General features: G+C 45.6%; 2 protein-coding genes across 4 annotated transcripts in view; both read right to left on the bottom strand.

Moving 5' to 3' along the window:
- The window catches only part of IFT52 (intraflagellar transport 52), a 33,237-nt gene extending 17,651 nt beyond the window's left edge, over positions 1 to 15,586 (bottom strand). The window contains exons 1-7 of one of the 2 annotated variants that reach the window (XM_007464752.1): positions 15,473 to 15,586; positions 12,624 to 12,748; positions 11,866 to 11,953; positions 7,256 to 7,385; positions 6,888 to 6,963; positions 5,756 to 5,827; positions 1,361 to 1,487 (exon numbers count right to left, since the gene is read on the bottom strand). In XM_007464752.1, the coding sequence (XP_007464814.1) occupies positions 1,361 to 1,487; positions 5,756 to 5,827; positions 6,888 to 6,963; positions 7,256 to 7,385; positions 11,866 to 11,953; positions 12,624 to 12,748; positions 15,473 to 15,493 (639 nt within the window). In that variant the 5' untranslated portion in view covers positions 15,494 to 15,586. The remainder of the gene's footprint in view (positions 1 to 1,360; positions 1,488 to 5,755; positions 5,828 to 6,887; positions 6,964 to 7,255; positions 7,386 to 11,865; positions 11,954 to 12,623; positions 12,749 to 15,472) is intronic. The other variant, XM_007464753.1, reaches the window with a different exon arrangement.
- A 1,501-nt stretch (positions 15,587 to 17,087) lies between these two features.
- The window catches only part of SGK2 (serum/glucocorticoid regulated kinase 2), a 20,692-nt gene continuing 10,308 nt past the window's right edge, over positions 17,088 to 27,471 (bottom strand). The window contains exons 7-14 of one of the 2 annotated variants that reach the window (XM_007464751.1): positions 27,194 to 27,306; positions 26,862 to 26,898; positions 25,726 to 25,812; positions 23,210 to 23,305; positions 22,367 to 22,522; positions 20,465 to 20,554; positions 19,255 to 19,460; positions 17,088 to 17,476 (exon numbers count right to left, since the gene is read on the bottom strand). In XM_007464751.1, coding sequence (XP_007464813.1) covers positions 19,296 to 19,460; positions 20,465 to 20,554; positions 22,367 to 22,522; positions 23,210 to 23,305; positions 25,726 to 25,812; positions 26,862 to 26,898; positions 27,194 to 27,306 — 744 coding nt within the window. In that variant the 3' untranslated portion in view covers positions 17,088 to 17,476; positions 19,255 to 19,295. Of the gene's footprint in view, positions 17,477 to 18,688; positions 19,461 to 20,464; positions 20,555 to 22,366; positions 22,523 to 23,209; positions 23,306 to 25,725; positions 25,813 to 26,861; positions 26,899 to 27,193; positions 27,307 to 27,471 lie in introns of those variants that run through there. The other variant, XM_007464750.1, reaches the window with a different exon arrangement.

Genomic DNA, 27,471 nt, shown 5'->3' with positions numbered 1-27,471 from the left:
GCGGCTGGGCCCGTGAGCCATGGCCGCTGAGCCTGCGCGTCCGGAGCCTGTGCTCCGCAAATGGGAGAGGCCACAACAGTGAGAGGCCCGCATAACGCAAAAGAAAAAAAAAAAAAAAAAAAAAAAAAAAATCCACTGCTTAAGCCAGGTAAAATCTCCGTGCACAGTTAAAAAAATCAAATAATTATAACCGTTCTAGTATTATACTACCAGAGGCCCCTTAAGATGGTGTCTCATTACTTTTGTGCCTATAAACAGACATTTAATGTAAACAGTTATTTCCACATCTTGAATCATTTAATAACATGTTAATTTGGGTTTTTTTGGCCGTGCCGTGGGGCATGCGGGATCTTAGTTCCCAGACCGGGGATCGAACCTGTGCCCCTTACAGTGGAAGCACAGAGTCTTAATCACTAGACCACTAGGGAAGTCCAATAACACTTTAATTTTAAAACAGTATTTCCTGCTGTTTAGGAGAGACTAACTACCATTAATAGCTATACCAATTTTGTCTAAATATCATCTTTCAAACACAGCGTAGACATTTATTTACTTCCTAATAAAAATGACGTCAGAGCTTTTAAATATGAGAGGGAAAAGTAATACTTAGGTCCCACAAAGAAAAATAGAATCATGTGTAGCTAGAGACATGCAAGTCTCTGGAGAAAAACTGAGAGGTCAGCTGGTGAATTCCAAGTCTTGGTAGACAGATGAAGGTGAATTCAGCAAACATGAATTAAAAGGCAGTGGATACGTGGGGTGATAATGAGGACGGCTGTGTCCTCTGGGACCACCTGTTCCCACATTTTGTGGGGTTTCCAGGATGAGAATTGAACAACTAGTCTTCTGGTATGTTTTCCTGGGATACACTAAAATACCAGCAGCACAATTCTGTGCACTGTGGTATAGGTTGCTAACTCAAACTTTCTCTGAATGGATTCTCTTACACTGAGGGTGAGAGCTGGTAGTCAGAAACAATTATACTACAGTGGCCTCATGCTACAGTGGAAAGGCTTTGGATCTAGAATAAGAGCTAGGTATAGTCTTGATTCCATCAATGACTGGACAATCCACTGTTTCCCCATAAGTAAAATGTAGTTCATTGAAATCCTACTTCACAGGACTATTGTGAAGACCAATGAGAAAATATGGGAGTTCCCTGGTGGTCCAGTGGTTACGACTCCAAGCTTCCACTGCAGGGGGCATGAGTTCAATCCCTGGTTGGGGAACTAAGATCCCACATAGTGGCGCAGCCAAAAAAAAAAAGAGAAAATATATGAAACCCCACGGAAACTAAAGTAGTTCTTACTATTTCAGTAATAAAAATTACATATCCACCCTTATCTAAGAAAGGCTGTACCTTCGAGTGATAGAAAGCCAGGATGGGTCTGTTAAGTGGGAAACAGACAGAGCCTGTAGACAGAACAGCCACTGCTGGTTTCATGACACTCAATGTGGCACCAAAAGGATAGACAAAGGTGAGAGCCCTGAAAGAAATAAAGAAATATTCAAGGTTTTTTTTAATGAATAAAAAATTTTTGAAGATAATCTCAGTGTTTCTTGAACAAGTCACAATCAAACAGAAAATATTCTATAAGCTTTGGTTTGTTAACTTAAAATTAGTATCACTCTAGCTACAGGTTTAATAAAGCATTTTAAGAAATGTGAGTATAAATTAACAATTTACAATCGTACGTGTAAATGACTGTAACTGGAAGAACTAAAGTAGCCCCAACGGAGGAAGAGGAAGAAGAGGGGGCCTCATCTAAGAACTGAACCAGAGCTATACATGAGCCCTGCTCTGTGTAACAATGTCTTCGATGTAAATACTTTCCTCTCCCTTATAAATCTGACTGATGTTATTTCTAAGAATGAGTATCTGTCATCAGAAGGGTATGCTACCTGTTGAGTGCTTATATCAATAGAGGCGTATATTTATCCCACATTGGACACTTTTACACAGACCTGCTTTGGAGTCCCTCCTCTGCTCTCCACTGTCCTAGCAAAGACTGCGAGTGTCTTGAGTGAATCAGTACTTGGGGCAATGTACTCCTAGAAAGGGTGTGGGATGGAGGGGATAAGGGTGGGGTGCAGACCTAGAGGAGGTCAACCCCTGCAGGAGGGGCTAGGGTTTTAGTGAAAGGAAAATGGAGCTCTGCAAAGGTATTTGTTTGAAGGAAGTGTCCTCAGAAAGGAGAGAAACGAGAATCTCAAAACCAAAGCATACAACTGGAAACCGGGGCAGGGGGGAGGGGGAAGGGGCAGAGGGACTACCCATGAAGAGTTCCTTATGAAGATTTTAATTTTCCTTTCTCTTAGACCATTCTTTTTAGCTTAAGTTTTAAATTATTTCCTTCCAGTGTTAGTTTTCCCCATCCCTTCAGTAGAGTCCCACCTACCGCTACGACTTCTGTGTCTCATCGTGGTTGAGAAGTGGTACCTGCCCCATGTTCCCCATTCTCCTCCTTCCGCGCCTACCCCAGTAGCAGCCCAGTAAGGGGGGTGCAGCCAATGATTTCCAGGACAAGAACAGAAAAAAATGAGCAGTTGCCAAGGAAGAAGAAAAGGTAAGTGGGAGAAATAGTTCTGTGGATATCAGGGCACATCCTTCCCCACACCTTCCCCAAATGCACTCAAGGGAGATAATTCTTAAGGAGGAAGGTAGAATGATTATATGACGGAAATTGTCAAGCTGTTATTTACACTCCTCTATTTCTTTTATTATTACTAAGAAATCAATCAGACTGACATTTTGCTAAGACTTTAAGCATAAGGTTAAACACCCACCCCCAAAACAAATACAGGAGTTTTTCTAACCAAGTGTGAATGAGTAAGATTAGCTGGGAGAGTGTATTCCTGGAAGAGGGAGCAGATATGTGAAGGCCCTAAGGTGAGAGAGAGCTGGGCATACTTAAGGAATTAGAACAAAGTCAGTGCGGCTACGGCTGAGTAAGAGATGGAAAAAGGGACATGATAAAAAATGGGGCTAAATGAGAGCTTGAGACTCCATTAGGTCAAGATATTTCAAAGCACAAAGCAGGACTGCTTATCCCACCTCAAAGCCTCCCAAGGCACTGTGCTGATTCCGGGATGACCGAGGAAATTAACAACCTGCCATCTGCCCTTCACGACAACTACTGAGGAAGTAATAATGGTCACATCACAGGTAAGGTACAATGCCCTCTACCTTACAGAGCACTTCCACAAGTACTGCCACACTGGAGTTTCCCAAGAACTTTGTAAGATTAATACTGTCCTCAGTACACAGATATGGCAACTGAAGCTAAGAGTTACTTTGCCCTGGGTCACCCTGCAAGTAAGGCATGAAGTCAGGAACTTCTAAATCCTTCTAACTCCAAGTCCACAGTTCTTTCACTTATTCACCAAGAAGCAGATTGTGATTCTTGAATGTCAAAAATGTCAACTTATGATATATGTTGCTATACATTTTTCCCTTTATGACTTTACCTTGGTTTCATACTAAGAAAGGTCTTTTGTACTCTAAGATTACACAACATTCACCTATTGTTTCTTTTAGTGCTTTTTATGGTTTCATTTTTAATATTTAAAGATTTAATCCATCTGAAATATATTTTGGGGTGTGGCATGAAAATGGAAATGTTTTTTCCAAATGATTAGCCAAAATTATACCAGGGCTTCCCTGGTGGCACAGTGGTTGAGAGTCCGCCTGCGAATGCAGGGGACATGGGTTCGTGCCCCGGTCCGGGAAGATCCCACATGCCGTGGAGCGGCTGGGTCCGTGAGCCATGGCCACTGAGCCTGCGCGTCTGGAGCCTGTGCTCCGCAACGGGAGAGGCCACACAGTGAGAGGCTCGCGTACCCCAAAAAAAAAAAAAAAAAAAATTATACCATTCATTCCCCAATAATTTGAAACGTCACTTTAACTATAAATTAATAACCCCTACCTTCCACATATTTTGGATCTGATTCTAATTTTTTAATTTATTTTTCACTATTTCTGTATTAGTATCACATTATTCTAACTACTAGAGCTTTGTAATATGCTTTAATTATAGAAAAACATTCAACTTCTATGGGGCAAAATACCCCAAAGTAAAAAGGTAAACTGGGAAAAACATTTGCAACACATGGAGGTCTTATAAGTGAATAAGAAAAGACAAACCATCAACAGAAAAACAGGCAAAAAAGCAGTGAGCAGGAAATTCACAGAATAAATACAATCAGCCAGTAGACTTTAAAAACCATCCCATTCATAATAATCAAAGAATTGGGGCTTCCCTGGTGGCACAGTGGTTAAGAATCCGCCTGCCAACGCAGGGGACACGGGTTCGAGCCCTGACCCAGGAAGATCCCACATACTGCGGAGCAACTAATCCCATGCACCACAACTACTGAGCCTGCGCTCTAGAGCCCACGTGCCTAGAGCCTGTGCTCCCAACAAGAGAAGCCACCGCAATGAGAAGCCTGCGCACCGCAACGGAGAGTAGGCCCCGCTCTCCGCAACTAGAGAAAGCCCACGAACAGCAACAAAGACCCAACACAACCAAAAATTAAATAAATAAATAAATTTATTGAAAGAAAGAAAAAAGAATTGCAAGTTAAAATAAAGTAGTATCATTTTCAACAGAATATTCCATGCTGGCAAGAGAGGGAAAAGGGGCACGTTCATAGGGACTGTAAATGTTATAAAAGCCTGGAGGGTGACTTGGCAATGCATTACGTTTGGTAATGCTAAGAATCTGGCCTACTAAGATATTAGCATTAAGTGCACAAATTGTACATACAAAGACGTTCACTTTGTGCTTTGTTATTTATGATAATATAAAACTGTTTATAATAACAGTAAGGAAAAGAAATTAAGAGTACAGGCCCTAGAGCAGACTGCCTAGGTCTGAAACTCAGTTCTGACACTTACTAGTCAAGTGAGCTTGGGCAATTAAACTGTTATCTTGTCAACAACCTTATAGGTTGTTGTGAGGATTAAATGAGGTAATAATACATGCCTGTGACATAGTAAGTGCTCAATAAATGTTAGGTGGTATTATTAAAGCAAAATATTATAAACTACCTAAATGTTCAATAATAGGAGATTAATTAGATTAGGATACATCCAGTTTAATCCAGTCATAAAAAGGCTAAAGTACCTAACTCTAGTTTTATATATGAAAAAAAATTTTTTAATCTGAATACCTTTTTTTTTTTTTTGGCCACACAGTGCGGCATGCAGGATCTTAGTTCCCTGACCAGGGATTGAACCCGTGCCCCCTGCAGTGGAAGCACGGAGTCCTAACCGCTGGACCACCAGGGAATTCCTGAAAAAATTCTAAATACTGTTAAGAAGGATTATCTTTGGGGAGAGAGGCATGGATTTACACTGGAGGACTTCTATTTTCTTCCTTTTGAACTGATTAATCTGGTTTTTGGTGAGAATTACTTTTGTAATCAGAAATGAAAATGCTTCGCTTTGGGGCTTCCCTGGTGGCGCAGTGGTTGAGAGTCCGCCTGCCGATGCAGGGGACACAGGTTCGTGCCCCCGTCCGGGAGGATCCCACATCCCGCAGAGCGGCTGGGCCCATGAGCCATGGCTGCTGAGCCTGCATGTCCGGAGCCTGTGCTCCGCAACGGGAGAGGCCACAACAGTGAGAGGCCCACGTACCGCAAAAAAATAAAAAAGAAAAAAAAAGAAAAAGAAAAAGAAAATGCTTCGCTTTGAAAAAGAAAACTCTTCAAATGGCAAATACGTTCTCTTCAGGTGGCCTCAGAAAATACTCACTGGGCATTGTTTCCACTGCTCTCCTCTTCAATGATCCCAGGCACTGCCTTCCCTGCAGCTCGGCTAATTTCCCTTGAAGAAAAAATTAAAATCTAGTAAACAAAAAAATTTAGGAATTTCACAATCCATTCATTAATAGTAACTATGAATTAGATACAAGTACTGTGCAGACTTGTTCAAAATACCATTCTTAAAAATCAAATAAAGGTACTCCTACACACCTACATCTCTTTTGGGAAGCCTGCAAAAGTTAACATGAAAATATAAGAATCAGCTCCTCTTTCTTGAGTCCTGAGGGAAAGGTCCAAATATGTACTAGACCCGCATTCTAGTCCTGTGTTCTAGACTCTCTATCTTCAGACCCAGCAGAGTACCTGGCAAGTTCAAGTGTGGAATGAATCGTTTGGAATATAGGGAAAAGCTCCCAGAAGGCCCCTGTTGTTGCCTCCTCATGCATTCATTTCTCACTTTCTCAAAGCTCTTAATTTATGTTTTAGGATCCAATGGATGAGAAAAAGCTGACTTCATCCTAGGTTCCAGGGCTGGAGAATATGACATAACTGTGCCACCAGGGCATTCTATGCCCTCTGTCACAGCAAACCCCAGGTCTACTATTGCTGGGAATGCTGGGACGAAGGCATATGCTCTTGCCCTAAATGGTGTGGCATGAGGATACAAATTTGGGAAATGTTAAAACTAGTCAGCTCCCCCCCACAGGAGAGCAGAGCCAAGAGAACTGCAGAGAAATGGAACTGGAGCCCTGATGACCTTATGAATATTATAGTCAATCCATACCCAAAGCCTGCCCTAGTTCTCAACTTTTCAATGACATGAATCAATAAAGTCTCTGTATCGTTTAATCCCATCCGAATAGGGTTTTCTTTACTTGCAACTGAATATATTCTAACTGTCAAAAAGGTGATGTGGAGTAAGGTTTCAAAAGATGGGAGGTATATAATTTGATGGATGAGAAGTAATATAATAAAATAAACTATGATATAATAAAATTTTTTAAAAAGGCAAGAAAGGAAAAAGGGCCAGAGAAAAGAACGTGTGAGAAGGGAGAAGGGAAGAGTCACGTAGGAAAGAGGAGATTAATTGGCAAAGTCATTTCTGTTTTCAATATGCTTACCTATTCAAGACTCCATTGGAAACTAGAGCTTCTTTAGGATGGAAATACTTATAATATACATTTCTAACCACAGCATCTTTAAGGGAAAAAGAGAGGAAGGCGCTTCTTAGATTAGGAGTAAGTTTGATATTATAGACACATACAAATTTTGACCTGAAAGGAATCCTGGAACTATATTCCAATCTCTCTCATTTTAAAAATGGAAGAAGCCTAGCACTAGAAATTCAGACTGCCGGTGAGGCCAGAACCCTGGACCATGCACCCTCACAACCCATGGCTTTTTCCATTGTACTATTAGGCCCAGAGGACTACGATATAAATAATAAACAGGAAATTACTGCCTCTATTAAAACAACAATAATAATTACCATTATTAACCATGATTCCATATTCTTCTAGGAGAAAGTTAATGTTGGTGTCAAATCTGGATTCCCCACCCTCTCCTAGCATCACAAGGATATCTCCACCGCCATCAAGGTACTTCTTCAGGACTTCAAACTACACAAAGAAAAAGAAACAATCTATGAATATACCTCGAAGACTTTTATCCAAACTACTATGAATAAGACCTTAACTAGGGACTTCCCTGGTGGCACAGTGGTTAAGAATCCACCTGCCGATGCAGGGGACACGGGTTCGAGCCCTGGTCTGGGAAGATCCCACATGCCACGGAGCAACTAAGCCCACGTGCCACAACTACTGAGCCCGCACGCCACAACTACTGAAGCCCGTGTGCCCTAGAGCCCGTGCTCTGCAACAAGAGAAGCCACCGCAATGAGAAGCCTGTGCACCACAATGAAGAGCAGCCCCCGCCTGCCGCAACTAGAGAAAGCTTGCATGCAGCAACAAAGACCCAACACAGCCAAAAAAAAAAAAAAAAAAAAAAGACCTTAACTAGATGAAAAAGAAACAACTTCAAATCTATAAAGGCATTTAAATGTAAATCTATATTAATACAAAATTTACTCTCTGTGTAGGATTTCCACACTTGTCTTTAGTATAAAGCTCCAAAATACTCAAACTGAAATGACGCTTTCCAAGTTGACTATCTGGATAGCAAACCAAAAAAAGTGGAAAACTATTAGCTAAAGGAAGCTCACAGGTCTCCTCCAATCAGCAGCATCCCTGGTCTTTACCTACTAGATGTTAGTTGTATCCGGACAATCAAAAATGTCTCCAGATGTTGCCAAATGTCCCCTGGGGTTGGGGGAGGGGGTGTGGAGTGAGCAAAACCATCCCTGTTTGAAAACTATTGATAGAGATCATACCTTTTCCTCACTGCCAGCCAAGGATATCAGGATAAAGGCATTTCATACCATCTCTCAGGGACGAATTCTGTTCAAGTCACTGACTGATCAAACCACATAAGAAAGGCATGCTGTCTACCTATCTCTTGGAAAGCTCTCTTGCTTTCACAAAGCTGGGGAGAGAAGAAAATCTAGGGCTGATTTTGTTGACCTAGCCTAAGAACACCTGCGGTGGGCGGTCTAGACCAACAGTCTCTCAACTTTCTTCAAGCACACCATCAGGAAAAAATTTGAATGTGCGCTCCAATATGTATAGAAAGTATGTATATTTATATCCTTACAAAATACACTCCCCAGGGAATTCTGGCAGTCCAGTGGTTAGGATTCTGCACTTTCACTGCCAAGGCCCCAGGTTTAATCCCTGGCTGGGGAACTAAGATCCTGCAAGCCGTGCGGCGTGGCCAAAAACAAAACAAAAACTCCCCAAAAGGACATTTTTAAGGATGATAAAGATATGAATAATTTCCTTCTGGCACCCCAGTGGTTCATCACACGCATCCCACTTGGGGAAACCACTGTCCCAAAGCAGCTCTGCTACAGCACGGCCCTCTTCCTCTTGCACACAACCTGGATTTGCTTCTCTCCCCCAGTCCCCTAAATATAGAAAATACAGTGCAACAGTTAACATCGCCAAAATGGCTTGCCCCCAAATGAGACAAAACTTCACGGATTCTGGACTCCACACAACAGGCTGTCTGTCCCATTCGTGGTGATTCTATATACTTGGATTTACATTTAGCCTTTGTTTCAAAATGGCAAATGTAAAGAAGTGTTCTAAGTGTATGTAAGTTCAAGGATTAACACACTAAAACATACATATTCTTCTAGAGTATATATGCCCATACATTTACAATTTGAAGTTCATATATATTTTTTAATAAATCATCTCCCTTTAATATAGTTAGAGCATCAACTTTTTTTTTTTAATGGTGATGAGTTATATTATCTATGCTTTTCAATTCAGTATGATAAAGGGGCATTTGTAATAAGGTGGCCCTTGATCTGACGGGGTTGGGAAGCATGGCGTGGGCTGCTGGAGATAACTAAATACCACCACTAAGCAAGTGTGATGTGATGAGCCAGTGGAGGTGAGGTGGGAAACAGGGGAAGACTCTGAATTCAGCCTCGCCTCTAGCTTGATTCTTGCATCTAATGTCAGATATATGATGTCTGTTCTGTCACAGAAGTTTCTGGAGGACAGCATCAAAGAGGGATCACATAGCCCTCGAGGTGTGAACTGACCCTTTACGAGTCCTCAGAGACCAGCAACGATGACCAGGAAAGCGGTGATCTCTGCCCTGCATGAAGACCTCTGCTGACCACTACGATCAGCACAGTGGAAGCATAAAAACACAAGAGGATGTTGGTTCTTAGGAAGAAGCGAAACGCTTTTCTCCCTTTCCTTCCCGCCTCACTCCAACTCTAAAGAGAAAACACGGTGCCAGGGGCTGGTCTGGTGAAAGAACATTAGGCTAAAGTTCCAAAGAACAAAATCTGCCTCTCAAGGGACCCCTGTCTTTTGGAAGCCACTCCTTCCCATCCCTGAAAGCCTGCAAAAAGGTTTGGCCTGGAGCTCATCTCCTCTTGGAAAAAGGCCCAGGCATGGGTCTCTGGCCGTCTCTCTGGATGCCCCGGCTTTCCTGAGGCTGCTTGCTCCTCGGCCCAGATGGGGACACCTCTCTTTCCTCCCTAGCTGGAGAAGGGAGGTGGACGAGAAACTATCGGAGTGTGGGACCAAAGCCCAACAGCATTCCTTTGCAGGCCACTGCCCGCTGTGTGTACTTTCCGAGGGGTCTCATGGGGTAGGAGTGGCTGGTCACCTCCACATTCCCAATGATAATCCCTGCTTCTCCTCTCAATTAACCTGATTAAATAGTTATGTCTCCCTCCATGCCCCTCCCAGATGAGAGGGTGGCCTTGCAGTCAGGTTGAGAAAAAAAAGGACGACAGGGGCTTCCCTGGTGGCACAGTGGTTGAGAGTCTGCCTGCTAATGCAGGGAACACGGGTTCGAGCCCTGGTCTGGGAGGATCCAACATGCCGCGGAGCAACTAGGCCCGTGAGCCACAACTACTGAGCCTGCGCGTCTGGAGCCTGTGCTCTGCAACAAGAGAGGCCGCGATAGTGAGGGGCCCGTGCACCGTGATGAAGAGTGGTCCCCGCTTGCCACAACTAGAGAAAGCCCTCGCACAGAAACGAAGACCCAACACAGCCAAAATAAATACATTAATTAATAAACTCCTACCTCCAACATCTAAAAAAAAAGGACAACAGGAATGCTCGCCTGTGGACCCCTCCCCGTGGCCTCACCCAAAGTAAGAGAAGGAGACCTTGGACACCTAAGTCTAAGGACCACATCGGCCCCGCCCTGCCTCTACTCCCTCCCTCCTCCCCACAACCCTCCCTGAACACCAAGCACTTCCAAGTCTCTGTGAGAAAGGCTCTTGCTATGTTCTGGGGTTTTTGCTTTTTTAACTGTGGTAAAATATATCTAACATACAATCTACCCTCTTAACTACTTTTAAGTGTACAGTTCAGTTAAGTACATTCACAATGTTGTACAAACAATCTACAGAACTCTTCACCTTGCAAAACAAAACCTTCATACCCATTACAAAATAACTCCGTCTCCCTCCTCCCTCTAGGTCCTGGCAACTGCCACTTTAACTTTCTCTCTATGAATCTGATAACTCTAGGTGCACCATACGAATGGTACCATACAGCGTTTGCCCTTTTGTAACTGGCTTATCTCACTTAGCATAATGTCCTCAAGATTCATGCCTGTCGCGGCAAGTACCGGAACTGCCTTCTTTCTTAAGACTGAGTAATAATTCATTGATGTATTGATCCCATTTTATTTATCACCTGTTGGCTACTGTGAATAATGCTACGATAAACATGGGTGTACAAACACCTCTTTGGGACCCTGCTTTCCATTCTTTTGAATATATATATCCAGAAGTGGGACTGCTGGATCATATAATTCTATTATTAATTTTTTGAGGAACCGCCGTACTGTCTTCCATAGTGGCTGCACCATTTTACCTTTCCACCAATAGTGCACAAGGGTTCCAATTTCTCCACATCTTTGCCAATACTTGTTATTTTTTATTTTATTTTATTTTATTTATTATTTTTTTTTTTTTTGCGGTACGCGGGCCTCTCACTGTTGTGGCCTCTTCCGTTGCGGAGCACAGGCTCTGGATGCACAGGCTCAGCAGCCATAGCTCACGGGCCCAGCCGCTCCGCGGCATGTGGGATCTTTCTGGACCGGGGCACGAACCCGTGTCCCCTGCATCGGCAGGCGGACTCTCAACCAGTGTGCCACCAGGGAAGCCCAACACTTGTTATTTTTGCTTGGGTTTTACACTTAACGATCCTTTGTCTATCCATGAAACAGAATAAAAAACAGCTTAATTTTCAATGGAATTTTTCTATTTTTAAAGCAAAAACATGGCAAAGAAGTATGGTTAATGTTGAGTTAGCCTGCACTATGTGTCTGGCACTTAACATGCATTAACTCAGTTAATCATCACAGCAACTCCATGATGAAGAAAGAGATGAAGTGACCACCTTAAGGCAGTCAAGTGGCGAAGAGGGAGTTAAGCCCGGGATTTCAGAGCCCATGCTCCTAACTATCTCACCACATTTCTTCTTTATGGATATTTCTTACCTCAGCTGCAGTAAATTTTTCCCTTGGCCCCGCTGTAATCCACAGCTTCACCCCAGTTAGCTTCTCAGATGTAATTTCATCTTTTAAGCTAGAAATATGATTTTAAAAGCAAGTGTTAGATCCATTATTTAAACCAATTTATGAGCTATTTTAGCGTCTAGACTGTATGGAATCAGAGGCTACAGAGGCACAGAAATGAAGGGATTTAGAGGTACCTGGTCCAGCCTCTCTCCCAAAGTGAGAATCCCCTCTAATAGGTCTGCCCCAGAGTCATCAGCCTGTGCTCAAGCACTACCTATAAGCCAAGGTGTCCAAATTAAACCACACTAGAGCATAAAGAAGTCCTCCAACTTCTAATTCAATCAGCTCTACCATTAGCTTGTATGATTACACATCCTTTACCCATTAAGAAAAACCACACACACACACACACACACACACACAGATATTTTCATTTCTCCTTTCCCTAAACTAAAGTACTGACCCAAGTTAAAATATGGGGAAAGCCTCTAACCTCTTAAAAACTTGCATATGTATAACTGGAATAATTACTTGATTTGGGGGGAAACACTTAATAATACGCTAATTGCCAATTTTTGAAAGATATGTTTTAATAATCATTTATTTATTTCTGAACGACCTTTAAATGGAATTCCTCCCACCTAAACAATCTATTTTACATAAGAAAATAAAGACTTTTCAGTGTTATATGCAGGCTGTTATCAGCACTTAGAAGGGAAAACAATTCACTCGGTCACCTCTGAATCTTCCAATTACTCCGAAGTCTTTTCTGCATGGATTTATAGCCATTGCTGGTGGTAAATACTTCCTTTTTGTATGCATTGAAAAGAATGGTGCTCCGAAGCTCTTTCTCCATGGTCACCTTATGGAAAAACGAAGGGATCAGAAAAAACGGAAACAATAAACAATATTCCAAAAGAAAGACCCTAAAAGGAACCAATAGTCTACTTCTTATAATTCATTAAGAAAAGGTGGGCTTCCCTGGTGGCGCAGTGGTTAAGAATCTGCCTGCCAATGCAGGGAACACGGGTTCAAGCCCTGGTCTGGGAAGATCCCACATGCCACGGAGCAACTAAGCCCGTGCACCACAACTACTGAGCCTGTGCTCTAGAGCCTGCGAGCCACAACTACTGAAGCCCACGCGCCTAGAGCCCGTGCTCCACAACAAGAGAAGCCACCACAATGAGAAGCCCGCGCAACTCAACAAAGAGTAGACCCTGCTCAGCGCAACTAGAGAAAGCCCGCACACCGCAACGAAGACCCAATGGAACCAAAAAATAAACAAACAAATTAATTAATTAAATAAATCTATTTAAAAAAAACAATTCAAAGGCTGAAAGTGAAATGAATAATCACGGCTGCAGAAACCCAAGGCAAACCCTGGGCTTCCCATCAGCCCACTTCCATGGCCCTGCCCTGCCATCACGCTACAATGTGGGGAACCATATTTCCAACCTGATTCCTCACTGCTAACTACTGTTAAATGTGGGGTATAGTTTTCTAAATTCTTTTTATCATATGGTAACTTATAGTTTTATTTACTAAATAGGACCATATGCACTGTTCTGCAACACACTTTTTTCACCTAACCTGTATCTTTCACATCTTTCCATGTCACTATATATGGATCTACCACTTTTTTCTTTTAAACTGCTGCACAGCAGTCCATTTTATGGATGTACTGAAATTTATGTAACCACTCATATACTGATTGACATGTTTTTTTCCCAAAATTTTTGCTAGTAATACTACAAACACCATCTTTGAACATGATGTTTTTGTGCACTCTGCATATCTATAGAATAAATTCCTACCTGTTGAATGGCTAAGTAAATAATTTCCAAATTGCCCTCCAAAAAATTGTACTAATTTTTACTTCCACTAACGCTAATACATTTGTTTCCACACAATCCTGTTTTTAATTTTTTAAATCTTTGCTAATAAGATAGGCAAAAAAAAATCCTTATTATTTTAATTTGCCCTTTGGAATTAGTGAGATGGCCATCTTTCACTGTTTATATTGGCCACTTATATTTCTTCTGATTTTCTTGTTCATATACTCTGCTATTGGGTTTAAAATTTTTCTAATTGATCATTAAATAAAGACTTCCATAAGTTTATTTGTCTTTAGACTTAGCTGCTGGTAGTTTTTTTTTGGTTTAGTTTGCTTGAATTTTGCAGGCCACACAGAAAGTTTTAAATTTTATAGCGTCGAAAACATTAATCTTTTCCTTTCTGGCTTCTGGATCGCGTGACATATTTAGAAGAGTTTTTATTTTTTAATTAATTTATTTATTTTTGGCTGCGTTAGGCCTTCGTTGCTGCACGCGGGCTTCCTCTAGTTGCGGCCAGTGGGGGCTACTCTTCGTTGCGGTGCGCCGGCTTCTCATTGCGGTGGCTTCTCTTGTTGTGGAGCACGGGCTCTAGGCGCTTGGGCTTCCGTAGTTGCAGCACATGAGCTCAGTAGTTGTGGCGCACGGGCTTAGTTGCTCCATGGCATGTAGGATCTTCCCGGACCAGGGCTTGAACCTGTGTCCCCTGCACTGGCAGGCAGGTTCTTAACCACTGAGCCACCAGGGAAGCCCTTTAGAAGAGTTTTTACCATGCTAAGATTATAAATACATCCAACAATGCTTTCTCCTAGTACTTTTATGATGTCAAAATTTTTAAGACCTAAATTTTAGTCCATTTGGACTTTATTTTGGTGCTTTAATTTTGTTATTGTTTTAATTACTAGCAAGTTGCCTGACACCAATCCATCCCTTCTATGCTAATTTAAAATACCACCTTGCCTATATAATAAAACCCTAAAAACTGAATTTTATCATGAATTCTATATATTCTATCTGCCTGTAAGTTCCTGCCAAGTTCCATACTATTTTAATTACTACAGGTTTATAATATGTATGTTATAATACTTGGTGGTGCTGATAAAAGCTAATCTCTCTTATTACTCTAAAGTTTTAGAATTTTTCTCGTTAGTCCCACATATTTATGTTTTAGGTTGAACTTTAAAATCATTTTGTCAGATGGAAAAAAAAAATCCCCCCATGATACCACCACAGCTATCTTTTCATGTTCCATTCCATCCATGCCTATGCTTACTTTCACAGTGTGTACATACAACATTGTATTCTGCCTTCTGATTAGATTAGTGGTTGCGTGGTTATGCCATAATAAACTCAATCTTCATGAGCATCTTTTCAATTTTTTGCCATCGTAGATCCTACTGAAATGTACATATTTCTGCTTCTGCCATTAATTATTTTTGCCGTAGGACAGATTCCTAAGAGCAGGATTCCTAGAAAAAGGGGATGGAACTAGGATGTCACATTATGGTTTCTTGTCCAATGCTCTTTCATACTCAGCAGGATGACTAAACATCTCCCGGCCGAAGGCGAGTTAGATTCCAGCCCAGTCTGAGGTCCGGGATCCGGGCCTATATCTGCGCCCCCACCCTTTTACTTTACCCTAGCGGACCTCGATTTTCTCTAAGACGGGCCCAGCGGCCTCGAGGACAGTCCGGCGAGGCCCTCGCCAATTCCCAACACCTCGGCCGGCCCACCACGGTCGGAGTCCGTCTTACCTGAGGCCCACTGACCACCATCTTCACCTGACGCCGCCCAGCATCCCCCGGCCAGGTATCCAAGACCGCTTAGCAACTGCGGAGGCGAAGCTGCGCGCTGGAAGGGCGTGGCCCCGAGCGTGGAACTACCTCCGGAGCGACGTGATGACGACAGGACGGAAGAGGCCGATTTACCTAGCTAGCGAGGAGGGAGAAGTATGGGTGGGGGAAGGGGGCGGGACTAATGTGGGACTGTACCATTATTTTAGATGAGGGGTAAACCCAAAGAGAATGTGGATTAACTTTAGGCCAAAGAGAAACTCATTTCATTTTCTCCTTTAATACCCAGTCTCATTAAAGCCTGATAAAAATGATAGGCCCCAAGGGCCCAAACTTCGCCCCACCCTGTGGGAGGAGACTAGTGGAGGCTTCCGGCGGAGAGTGCGGAAGGCCCAGCCTTGAGCCCTAGGGCGCAGGCGCAGAGCGGTGGCCCGACGCGGCGCGGGGTTTTGCGGTTGAGGTTGCGGCTGCGGTTGTGGGTCGGTGTCTCCCCTTTTTAGAACACGGGACTCGAGGCACGGCGCGCGTTATAGGAGGGTTTAGGCGCCCTGGGAGGCCGGGGAGGCCCTCCAGGAGGAGGGTGGGCAGGTGTAGTGGTGAGGATGGGAATATGAGATAATTCTTTCTGTTTGATTAGCCCCGCATCTCTGAGCGCAGCAGTGCCACGCCCAGGATGTGGCGGTGAACCAGCCTCTGGGCAACCCCTGGCGGCGAGTTAGACCTGACCAAAGTCTACCAAAAAATAAAAATATAAACTGTTTTAAGGGAGCTGTGAGAGGCCGAAGCTGGGCAGACAGGGGTCCCCGTTGAGCAGAAAAGTGAGAGAAGAATGGTTCATTAAGGCAAGGGTTGGGGAAGGGCATTTGGGCAGAAGGAACTGCTTATGCGGAAGAGCCATCGCCAAGTACGGTTTGCCCTGCTGTCGCCGTGAAAATGAGAAACCAGACGCCGATAACCACAAACAGGCAACACTTCTCCCCAGGGGAGGGCTCAGTGCCTGCCCTGGGGGAGCGTGGACGTGTGTGCAATGCAGCTGTCTTCGCTGGCTCAAACCGATGTGAGCAGAGACTTGAGAATTTTTGTTACAGTCTTCAGCGGGTACAGAGTAGTCGGAGTTTTAGGGTCTTAAAACACACACACTACTCCTGTTGCTTTTTCACAACTACTGTGACTGCAAAGTTAAAAAGAAGAAGAGGGTGATTGTGATTTCTCTTCCTGAGGATGCTGTCTTTTGGTACCAAATTGGGTGAATACAGTTTGCAGTCAGGCTTTGCCAGAAGACCAAAAAAGTAGCTGCCCAGAGCATTTCTTCCACTATTGGAGGTTGTAGACAGAGCGAGGGCCTTAGAAGCAGCTGCCACCAAGTTCAGGTCCTGGCTGTGCCTTGTACCATCTGGGTGACCTTGGGACCTTGGGCTTACTATCTCCGAGTGAAAGTTTCTTACCTGTAAAGTGAGGTTAATCATTTCTAAATGCTGGCTTATTGTGAGGATTGTAGATAATGCACATGCAGCTCAGAATGTGCTCAATAAACCGAGGTGTGAACACATCTGTTCTGATATTGAACAGGTCAAGTTTCATAATTTTTCATTTTTATTTTCTACCCTGGTGAAAATGTTGTGATTTTCCAGTCTTAGAGCAGATAGAACCATTACGTGTTTCACAACCCATAGCAGGTTGTATACTTTGACAATATACTATCACATTTCTGACAACTACGCTCTGTTGCTTTTTGCTTTGGGAAGTTGGGGGGATTTTGGCGTCTCCCTCATCACATCTGTCTATTAGCAGACGCTATTAAGATGGAAATCAAATCATAGTGTTTCTCTCAGAATTCACAGCACATATCAAAGCATAATAGTAGCTCTTGACTCAGCTTTGATCCCCAGTACGTCAGTGTCAGTGTCACTGGTGTGTTTTCCATGGTCTTCCAGCTTCATCCCCCATAATTCCTGGGGCAGGGGGCTGGATAAACAAAAATGTGAGGCAAAGAGTGGGACTGAGTTAAGAGGAAAAGGCAGTAAAATCACCAGCACACACTGATGTTAAGGAAGTTCTTCTCTTGTTCACAAATCAGAAAGCTAATGAGACCACCATGAAGTAGGTGATGAACCACAAGCTTGTCAAAAAAACTTGTTGCACTGAAATAAGGCAGCAAGATCCATCAGATAAGTGCAGGGTGTCTTGGACTCATGGACTCTGTCCAATCAGAATTGCTTTTAGAAATGGCTAATCCCCGGGACTGTACCAGCCCCAGCCTGGGCTCCCTATGGCCCTAGACCTGCCAAACATACAGAGGTATGTGAGGTAGAGCATAGCATGAACTTGGCAGCTAGGCTCAGACGATGAGCATCCAGTTGAATGCCTCCTCTTCAAGACCCCGTTTCCCATAACCCAGCTTGGCTCTCCTTAGAGATTTTGAAAGTCATTCTGCTTGGATCTAACAGAGTGAGAGGCAGACCAGTGCAAAGGTTACCTGTGAAAGCCCCAGAGTCAGCTTATATGGCTCCAAGTCCCAGCTCTGGCCCTTATTAGCTATGTGACCTCCAGGCAAGGTACAACTTCTCTCCGTTTCTTCATTGGTAAAAAGGGGATAGCTGCTACCGTGGGGTTGTTTTGATGAAAACTGAGACTTGAAAAAGTCTAGCACAGAAACTGGTTCAGCATAGGCAGATGTTCTCAAGCTGACTTTGACCAGTTAAGCAAAAAAGGAGTGGTTAACAGGATCAGAATCTCTCAAAATCATTGGGAAAACTAGAGTTAAATAAGACTCAAGGATTCCCAGGAATGACAGGAATGATGCTGCGGCACTGATCTGATGAGGAAACTGATGCTGCCAATAAGTACCAATTGCTATATCGTTGCCATTTCTACACCAGGAACTCGGTTTTGTGGGTGTTGTTACTGCAGCTACCACATGAAAGAGAGCTCCCAGTTCCTTCCTTGAGTCAAAAATCTGGCACAGGTGCATCCTGAGGCCACATGCCTGGCCCGAGCCGCAGGGTGGGCTGGGAAAGTTAGTATCTAGTATTTTCAGCTACTGTAAGTAGAGGTAGTTATTGCCTCTCATTACGGCTCATAAAACAGGAGATTCCCTGAATATAGCAAGAGGTTCAGATGCCAGGCAGACAAACCTAACAAATGTGCAATCCACCCACCCAAAGAAAGACATCATCGACAGAGAAAAATAAGAGGATGTTGGGTGATACCCTATAGGCTTGTTACATCTCCGTCATTTTACACATTGAGATCAAACTCCAAACACCAAGAGACCCTCTGGTAAAGAGGTGCTGGTTGCCTACTCAACATTTCCCCCTTCTGTCTTAGTGTTGGAACCCCTGTGTTATTGTGGGGAGTAATGTGCCCAGTTAATCAGACATATATCCCAACCTCCATTACAGGTAGGGTGGATGGCTACTGAGATGCAATCAGAAGGCATTGGGTGGGGCTTCTGGGGAAGCTCCATAAAGGTGCCCTTTTGCCGTTTCCTCCTTTTTCCCTGCCCAGGACACAGAAGCAGTGGTTAGAGCTCCAGCACCATCTTATGATAATATAATAATCCTAATAGTAGAAGCCCCTTGCCAAGGACGGCAGAGCAGAAATACAGAAAGCCTCTGATGACCTGTCATACCAGCCCTGGACCACCTAACATCACCCTTCTTTTATGGGCTGGGAAAAAAAAATCTTATTTAAGCCATTGTTACTCTGGGTCACTGTGACTAGCAGCTGAAGGTAATTCTCACACATACAAGCTGGCTTCAGTGGTTTCGTAGGTGCTTCTCTTCTAGCAATCTAAGACGGCATCATCCTCCGGTGCATAGGAAAATCCCAGGAAGGCACTTGAGGCCCCAGAACTGCTGGCCATAGTGTCGGGAGTGCAGCCAATGGACTTCGACACAGCTTCTTGGGTGAACTCTGGGTCAAAGTGTTTCAAGTCAGCAGGTCCTGCCTGTGAATATAAGCCAATGATAAGAAGGGAACACTGGGGTCAGAGCTGCCAAAGGAGCCCACAGCCATGATAGAGATGTCAATGCTCCCCTCTGAGTGCCCCAGGGGCATCCTTACTTAATTGTCACTTATTTATGCATTTACATTGGTCTTTGTACTCCATGAGGTCCAATAACAATCTATCAATTCCTCCATCCCCGACCCCAGAACCCTACCTGCTCCACACCAACCCTCCAGACGCTGCTGGTAGGAAGTAGATTGTGACATAAAAGCAGTATGAATCAAGGACATTAAAAATGTGCACAACAGGGCTCCCCTGGTGGCCTTATAAGCTGACTCTGGGGCTTTCACAGGTAACCTTTGCACTGGTCTGCCTCTCACTCTGTTAGATCCAAGCAGAATGACTTTCATAAGACATACTTATAATGTCTTATATGACTTAGGGAAATAATGACATAGTTTTTAGCAAAAAGAAAGAGGGGAGAGATGATATTTATATATATGAAGTGTGACCTATGTAAAAAAACATAGAAAAGACTTGAAGGAAACATGCCGGTGGTGCTTTCTCCTGGGTAGTGAGATAATAAGCTTTTTCTCCTTGACGCTTTAAACATCTGTTTTACACACTTTCTAGAAAGAATACATGCCATTTTTATTATAAGGAAAAAAGCTAAACATAGAAAGAAAATCTTTACAGGGCTTGGCTCTGTCTGGGTGTGCTCTTTAAAAACTGTAAAGAGCTCTGCGATGAGGGTTATTGGTGCTAAAAGTAAAGTAGTGCAGCCTGGCTCCTCACACAGAGCTGAACTGGCGGTCAGGACTTCTGGGCTCTAGACCCAATTCTGCCTCTAACTTATGGGGTGGCCTTGGACAAATCACTGAGCCTCTTGGACCCTTGGTTCTCCCATCTGTAGAAAGAGAGCGGGCTCAGATACCCTCCCCAGATACCCTCCAAGCTTCCATCAGCCCTGGGAATCCAGAATCTAGAATGTGAAGACCTCTTACCACATTAGGGTTGAAGGGTGGAGTCAGCCTCTTGTGGTACAAGTCGTCCCAGTTTATGGGGCTGAAGAATACATGGTTCTTTATCTCAAGCTGCAGGAAGAAGGTACTGATCAGAAGTAGCCCTTTCCAGTGGCGTTCCCACCCCTCCTCACATGCCTCGGAGCTCCAACTCTATTGGCAACTGGTTGTCAAGCCCTAAACTCTTTACTAGGAAGGTAACTTGCCGTTCTGGCTGGTTTCCTGGGACAAAGGAGTGTCTGCAGTTAGACTTCACCCCTTCACCATTATCTCGAACTCCAGCCTTCTCCTCCTAGCAGTTGTTTATTCCACAGCTATTTACTGAGCACCTATTCTGTACCATACTAGGCTGTAGAGGTATGTCAGTGAACAAGACAGCAGAACCTGCTCTTGGGGGCCCCAGGGGATCTTGGGGACCCCCTGTCCCCCATTCTGCTTCAGTGCATCCTGACTCTTCCAGAATTCTAACCAGAGAAATAGAGCAAATAGACTCACTAAGGAAGATTTGGGAAATAAAGCCCCAAGAAAAGCCGCAGTTTCCCAAAGATCCAGAATTTAGGATTCAGCCCTGGGCATGATTCACCACTTCTTTCCTAACCCAAACCAGTGCTGGCACGAACTTCCACCTGTTCCAGCAGGACCCTCTCTCCACCTGTGTTCCTCAAAGAATGATTCTCTGGCTCCATATCAAAACCCCCCGGGGGGTTGCTAAAAAGCCAGATCCAAACTATTTCCAGACGAACACCCAAGAAACTGGTAACACTCATTGCCCCCAAATTTAAAAAACTCAGTGGCTGGAGGGACTTTTTCTGAATATCCTTTGGATTTTGATCTATGGGAATGTATACCTTATTTTAAAAATCATACATATTTTTTAAGATGCAAATTTCCTCTGGGAAGGAGGGGACCTGTCTTCATGAAAGCCCTGTTCTTTAAGCTGTCCAGGGATGGGTAGGCAAATGCCCTAAATGTTGCTACACTTCACAGTATCTGGCATATAGGGCAGTTTGTACAAACACTTAAAAAGCACTGCATGCCAGACACTGGGCTAGGTGTTTGTATATATTATTTAATCTTCATAAGAGCTATGAACTGGGTGCTGTTATTACAGATGGGGAAACAGGCTCACAGAGTGGTTAGCCATGTGCCCAGGGTCCTGCACCTAGTAATTGGTAGAGGAGGGATCTGAACCCACGTAGTCTGTCTCACAATCCATGCATCTCAACTTCTATGCTAGAAGAGCAAGCTTCTAGGGAGCATGCACAGTTGGGACAAATTATGAACCATAAGATACAAAAAGGCCAAAAACCAACTGAGGTTGCTGGGAACAAAAGCAGGATAGTGGGCATGAACCCTACACACAACACCACCAAGGAGGTGGGCAGACAACCTAGGCCACCCCTCCTGCCCAACCCACAGATCTGCCCCTACTCTCACCCCATTTAAGGAACGAGTCCACCCTCCTCAGAGAGCAAGCAAGGACACCTGTTACTTTTCTTTTGCCCCCTCGTGCTATATAGCACAAGTCCCAGTAAAGCCTTGCCTGAATCCCTGTCTGGCCTCTTATCGTATTGTCACACTCTGTAATAATTTGTGTTTGTTTGTCTGCCTTCCCCTCATAAACTTAATAAGGGCAGAGACCCAGTCTAATGAATCCCTAGCATTTAGCTCAATGCCTGGCACATAGTAGGTGCTCCATAAATACTGGTTGAATAAAAGTGTTAGAATGAAGGAAATAAGTAGGCAGCTGTGAATCTCCAACTGCGTGAATTAGCAGTGCCTGGTTTTAGAAAATAGCTGGATGCATGTCACTGCTTCTGGGTTGCCTCTGCAGGAAGCTGAGAGCCCCACGAGGGGCCAGTGCTCCGCTAGAAGGTCACTTACAAAGTCTGTTTGGGAGCCCAGCCGCTGCCTCTGGTCCTTGTGAAGAAGGGCTTGCAGGAGGTCACAGGCGGCCACTGTCAGGCCCCCAGGGATCCGTAGCGGCTGGTTCAGAATGTTCTCATACATCTGGGACAAATCTTGGCTGTAGAAGGGTGGCTGGTGAGAGAGAGAGAGAGAGAGAGAGAGAGAGAGAGAGAGAGACGGGAGGATCATCCGTGCTAAAGTGGGCACAGTTCTCAGGGACACTTGGAGCAAAGTGGGCAGCTGGAAGGATTCAGCCAGACCTGTGTCTGTGCGATGGCTCACATGGCAGATGGGAGCGAGACAGAGACCTAAGGGCATCCAGCACAGTGGACAGGCTGTTGGGAAGGCCCCACCAGTGTGAGGCTTGTGCATCCCCCAGGTGCCTCCTCTATCCCATGTCTCTTAATCCAGCTTGTGCAACGACTTTGCACTTTGCAAAGTTAACAGTTTCCTGTCATCATTTCATCCCAGCCTCACAACCAACCTTTGAGACAGGTTGTAATTTTTCAGATGAGAAGAGCAGGCAGCCTAGGATTGGGTCCAGGGGCTGGTTCCACAACCTCCCAGCACTGTGACCTTTCTGGGTCTCAGTTTCCTGGTCATGAGGCACCACAGGAGTAACATGTGAGACGGTATACTGTAAAGTGAGGAACTGACTTTATTGAAAAAATATATCTAATCCTTGTATTCACTTTGGCATCATCTTTTTTCAGCTTGGAGAGGAATGATGGCTCATTCAGTTCCTCGAGGAGCCTGAGGAGGCCACACAAGGGACAGACGCACCCCCATCTCTTCCAGAGTCCGCTATACCCCACTCACCAGGCCGTGCAGCATCTCGTAGAGAACGGCCCCCAAGGACCACCAATCCACTGCCCGATCATAAGGCTCTTTACGAAGCACTTCTGGAGCCAGGTACTGTTGAGGGGAAATACATTTATCTGAAAGACACTCAGCCTCCATCTCCCCATTTGTAAGCAAGGCACCCGGAGGAAAAGCTCAACAGGGGTTGATCCTGCTGTGATATTTACTTGTCTGTGCCTATGTTTATTCAGCATCCATTTGTCAAAGACCTGATTTGCGTGGGGCTCTTTGCCAGTGTGCTAGGGACATAGAGGAGATCAGGCAGGACTGCCCTATACAGTTGTATGTGTTGTGCCTCACACAAAATTACCAACCATAGGGGTAAAAGGGGCTGCAAGCCTGGCTATGATCAACTTACCAAGCCATAACCCTAGTATAGGGGTGCATCTGACAACTGACATATATTTATTTTCTTAATTTATTTATTCATTTTTGGCCATGTTGGGTCTTTGCTGCTGCTCAGGCTTTCTCTAGCTGCAGTAAGTGGGGGCTACTCTTTGCTGTGGTGCACGGGCTTCTCATTGCAGTGGCTTCTCCTGTTGTGGACCACGGGCTCTAGGTACGCGGGCTTCAGTAGTTGTGGCACGTGGGCTTAGTTGTTACGTGGCGTGTGGGATCTTCCCAAACCAGGGCTCGAATCCATGTCCCCTGCATTGGCAGGTGGATTCTTAACCACTGTGCCACCAGGGAAGTCCCAACTGACATATATTTAAAGGGGAAACTTTTTCTAATTAGTCTGCCCAAAGTGGGTGCCTTTATCGAATTTGCTCAAAAGCATCCAATCAGTGTCTTGGGACTAGGAAAGCCCTGGGAATACTCACCGGGCAGTGGGAAGACTAACAGATAAAGTGTAAGTCAGTGTGGCACATACTTGCTCTGGAAATCTTAATAACAGATGAATGGACACAGGAGCCAGGAAAGAGGAGGTGGCACTTGCGTTCCTCCTTACAGCTGAATGCGCACCTTGTATCTGTGCCTTGCGCAAGGAGAGAACCTGAGGCAGAGCTGTGCTTCCTGCCAAACCCGAGGGCTTAGTGGCCTCTTAGCCTGGTGTCTCTGCCACTGAGGAAAGGGGTCTCAGCAACAGACAAAGCCACTTCGAGAGACTGTGTGTGCAGAGAGAGGCAGGGAATTATGCAGACCTGAGCCCTACTGGGTGTGTGGTCACAAGCAGGTCATTGAACCTCCTAGAACCTTGGTTTGCTCATCCACATAATGGGACCGCAGAATCCCTCTCTAGGTGCTGTGTTAAGGACACATGCTAACATATGTGTTACCCCTTGAACAATGGGAGCAACTGTGGTTACTCCTGTCTGTGCTCCCAGCACCATGGCAGTGGCTGAGTCATGGAAGAGACTTGTCAGGGCCACATGTCTCCGACATGATCCAAGGTGCCATATCCCCTCCTTGCCTCAGCAGTGTCCAAGGAAGGGACAGCTGGGCTTTTAGGCTTTGGGAGGCCAGTTCTGTCTGAGGACTCCCTGCCATACCCAAACACAGACAATAGCTCCTGCTTAGAGAGGCCGTCTGTCCATCAGCTCCCCTAAAACCAAATTGAGGAGACAGTTGAAATCTGAGACCCAGATTCTCAAGCACTAGGAGAAAAACAAAAGCTAAGTTCCTGTCCCATGCCAGTTCGGGAGGACTTGCCAGCCCTGCAGCCTCAGTCCCCCACCCCCAATCCAGACATCTGTCCAAGCAGCTGGGAAACCCTTTGGGCCCAAGGTCTAAGGAGTTTAAGGAAAGGTTTTTAACCCCAAAGCTGCAGGGAGGCCTTGGCAGGACAGAGAGATGTATGTGAATTACTGCTGAAACTGGCAAATTTTAACCCTCCAGGATCTTGGTGGCTGGAAGAAGGAGGTAGACCAGTGTCTGTACCCTTGCAAACCTTGATCTTAACTGTCCGGCCGGGGCCTCCTGTGGCACATGGACTTCACCCTGTAGGGCAGTGCTGTCCAATACAGTAGCCACTAGCCACGCATGACTGCCGAACATTTGAAATGTGGCTGATCTGAGCTGAGAGGGACCATAAGTATAAAAGGCATACCAGATCAAAGACTTAGAAAAAAGAAGAATAAAGTATTTCAACAATTTTATGTGGATTGTATGTTGATGTGATACCACTTGGCCTGTGTTGGGTTAAATAAAATATGTTATTAAACTTGATTTCTCCTCTTTCTTTTTTCTTTTTAAATGTGCTTGCTGGAAATTTTTACATTGCACGTATGGTTTGCATTTCTGTTTCTATTTCTATCGGACAGCACTACTGCAGAGTTTCACCAGCCGGGTCCCAGCAGCCCCTAGAGCTGGTGCCCCCATGACACGGAGGAGGGAACCAAGGCTGAGTGTACAGCCAGCTCGGGGAAGTGCTTGGGTGGAAGGAGTGAGTCCCTCTGGTATAAGCTGGTGGCCCTAATCAGGCGCTGTGGCCTCATCCACTCCCAGCCTTGCCCCTCCCAGGAGGTTTAGCTTACCTCGGGGGTGCCACAAAATGTGGACGTGGTCTCCTCAGGCTCCACACCTTCCTTGCAGAGGCCAAAATCTGTCAGCACCACATGTCCCTATAGAGGAGGGAGGGCAAGGGTGGGAGGGTGGTCTGAGCCAAAGGTATACCCAGGTCTTTCCCCAAAGCCCAGATGCCACATCTGGGGCAGCGGCCGTGGGGTCTGATGTCCCTGGCAAAGGCACGGGCTGGTGGCTCCACTCAGAGACTCAGTGCTTCTAACCTGGATGCTAAGAGCAGCACAGGGGCCAGGTGGGGAGATGGCATTGCACTGTCTACCCCCAGCTCATCACAAACTCAGATCGACAACCTACAACGACAGCAGTTCTGGAATGTTCCCGCTGGAGGGGCCTAGTGGCAGCAGAGCCCCCTTAACAGAGGGCTGGGGACCCAGAAAGCACGCCTTGTGGCAGCTGAGCGAGAGGGTGGTTGGTAGAGCAGTGAGTGGATGCTGCGGGGCTCTGTCCAGATCCCCTCTTTAGGAGCTGTCCCGCCTATCCCCCCATGCTGGGCCATTGCCCTCATCCAAAGTCATGCCCCCTCTCAAGGGGCAATCCCCATCCAATGACTGGTCAGTGTAGGGGCACAGATGCCCAGCCTCCTTGCCTCAGTTTAGAACAGTTCTAAAGAGCCATCCCAGCTCAGGCCCACCCCACCCCTGCACGACCAGCTGAGGAGGCCTCACTTGCGACCACAAGGCAGGCGAGCTGCTTTCTCTGCCCAGTCCTGCCTCCTCAGCCCCTTAAACGTGGATCTCTTGAGAGCGTCCCCCAGGAAGCTTCTGCACCCAGTGGTCCATCTCAGAGTCTATTTCCAGGGAACACAGTCTATGCCACGGAAGGACTACAAAATCCTTGAGCCTCCACATGGCTCCACCCCTGCCCCCCACCCCGTATACACGTACACACACATGGATACGTAGCCACGTGTACACATAACGCACATGCGTGTACATATATGCGTGTATGTGTGTATACAGGCATAGGCACACATGCGCACACATACTTGAATGCGTCCCTAGCCATGTGCACATATGCACAATGCGTGCACACACACTCATGGGCACACAGCACACACGCGCGCACGCACACACAAATACCCACCAACCTGGCCGTCCAAAAGAATGTTCTCTGGTTTCAGGTCCCTGCAGAAAATGAGAGAAAAGGGCGCTGTGATGTCACAGCTGCTTAGTGACGCGAGCTGGGGACCGGGGTCCTGCAAGAGGACTATTCATGGAGATGCAGAGATGCACAGGGAGAGCCCGAGGAGGATGGGCACTCAATCCCAGGAAGGAGGAGGCCCCCACTCGCTGGCGGGCCCTCCTCGTCAGACAGAGGACCAGGTTCACCAGGATTTCAGCAGGGTCTGGGGGTCCATACGACGCCTGGCTGTTGGGGCGGAAGGGCCAGGCTTAGCTCTGAGCCACAGGCAGGCCTCACCTGTAAATGATGTTGAGGGAGTGCAGGTAGCCAATGGCGCTGGCCACCTCGGCGGCGTAAAACCGGGCCCGGGGCTCCAGGAACCGGCGCTCCCGCTGCAGGTGGAAGAAAAGCTGCAGGGGGAGGAGACAGGTGAGCGGGTTCCTGGGGGGCTCCAGATCCTCGAGAGTGGGGTGGGGGGCAGCTGGCCAAGTGACCCACTCTCTAAGCTGCAATGTCCTCATACAAGGAAGGGCATGCTGGCCCCTGCCCCACAGAGCGGGCAAAGTGTCAGCAGG

The sequence above is a fragment of the Lipotes vexillifer genome, unplaced genomic scaffold (assembly GCF_000442215.2).
Source record: "Lipotes vexillifer unplaced genomic scaffold, Lipotes_vexillifer_v1.1 scaffold53, whole genome shotgun sequence".
NCBI classification, from domain to species: Eukaryota; Metazoa; Chordata; class Mammalia; order Artiodactyla; family Lipotidae; genus Lipotes; species Lipotes vexillifer.
This window is presented reverse-complemented; position numbering and strand designations above follow the sequence as displayed.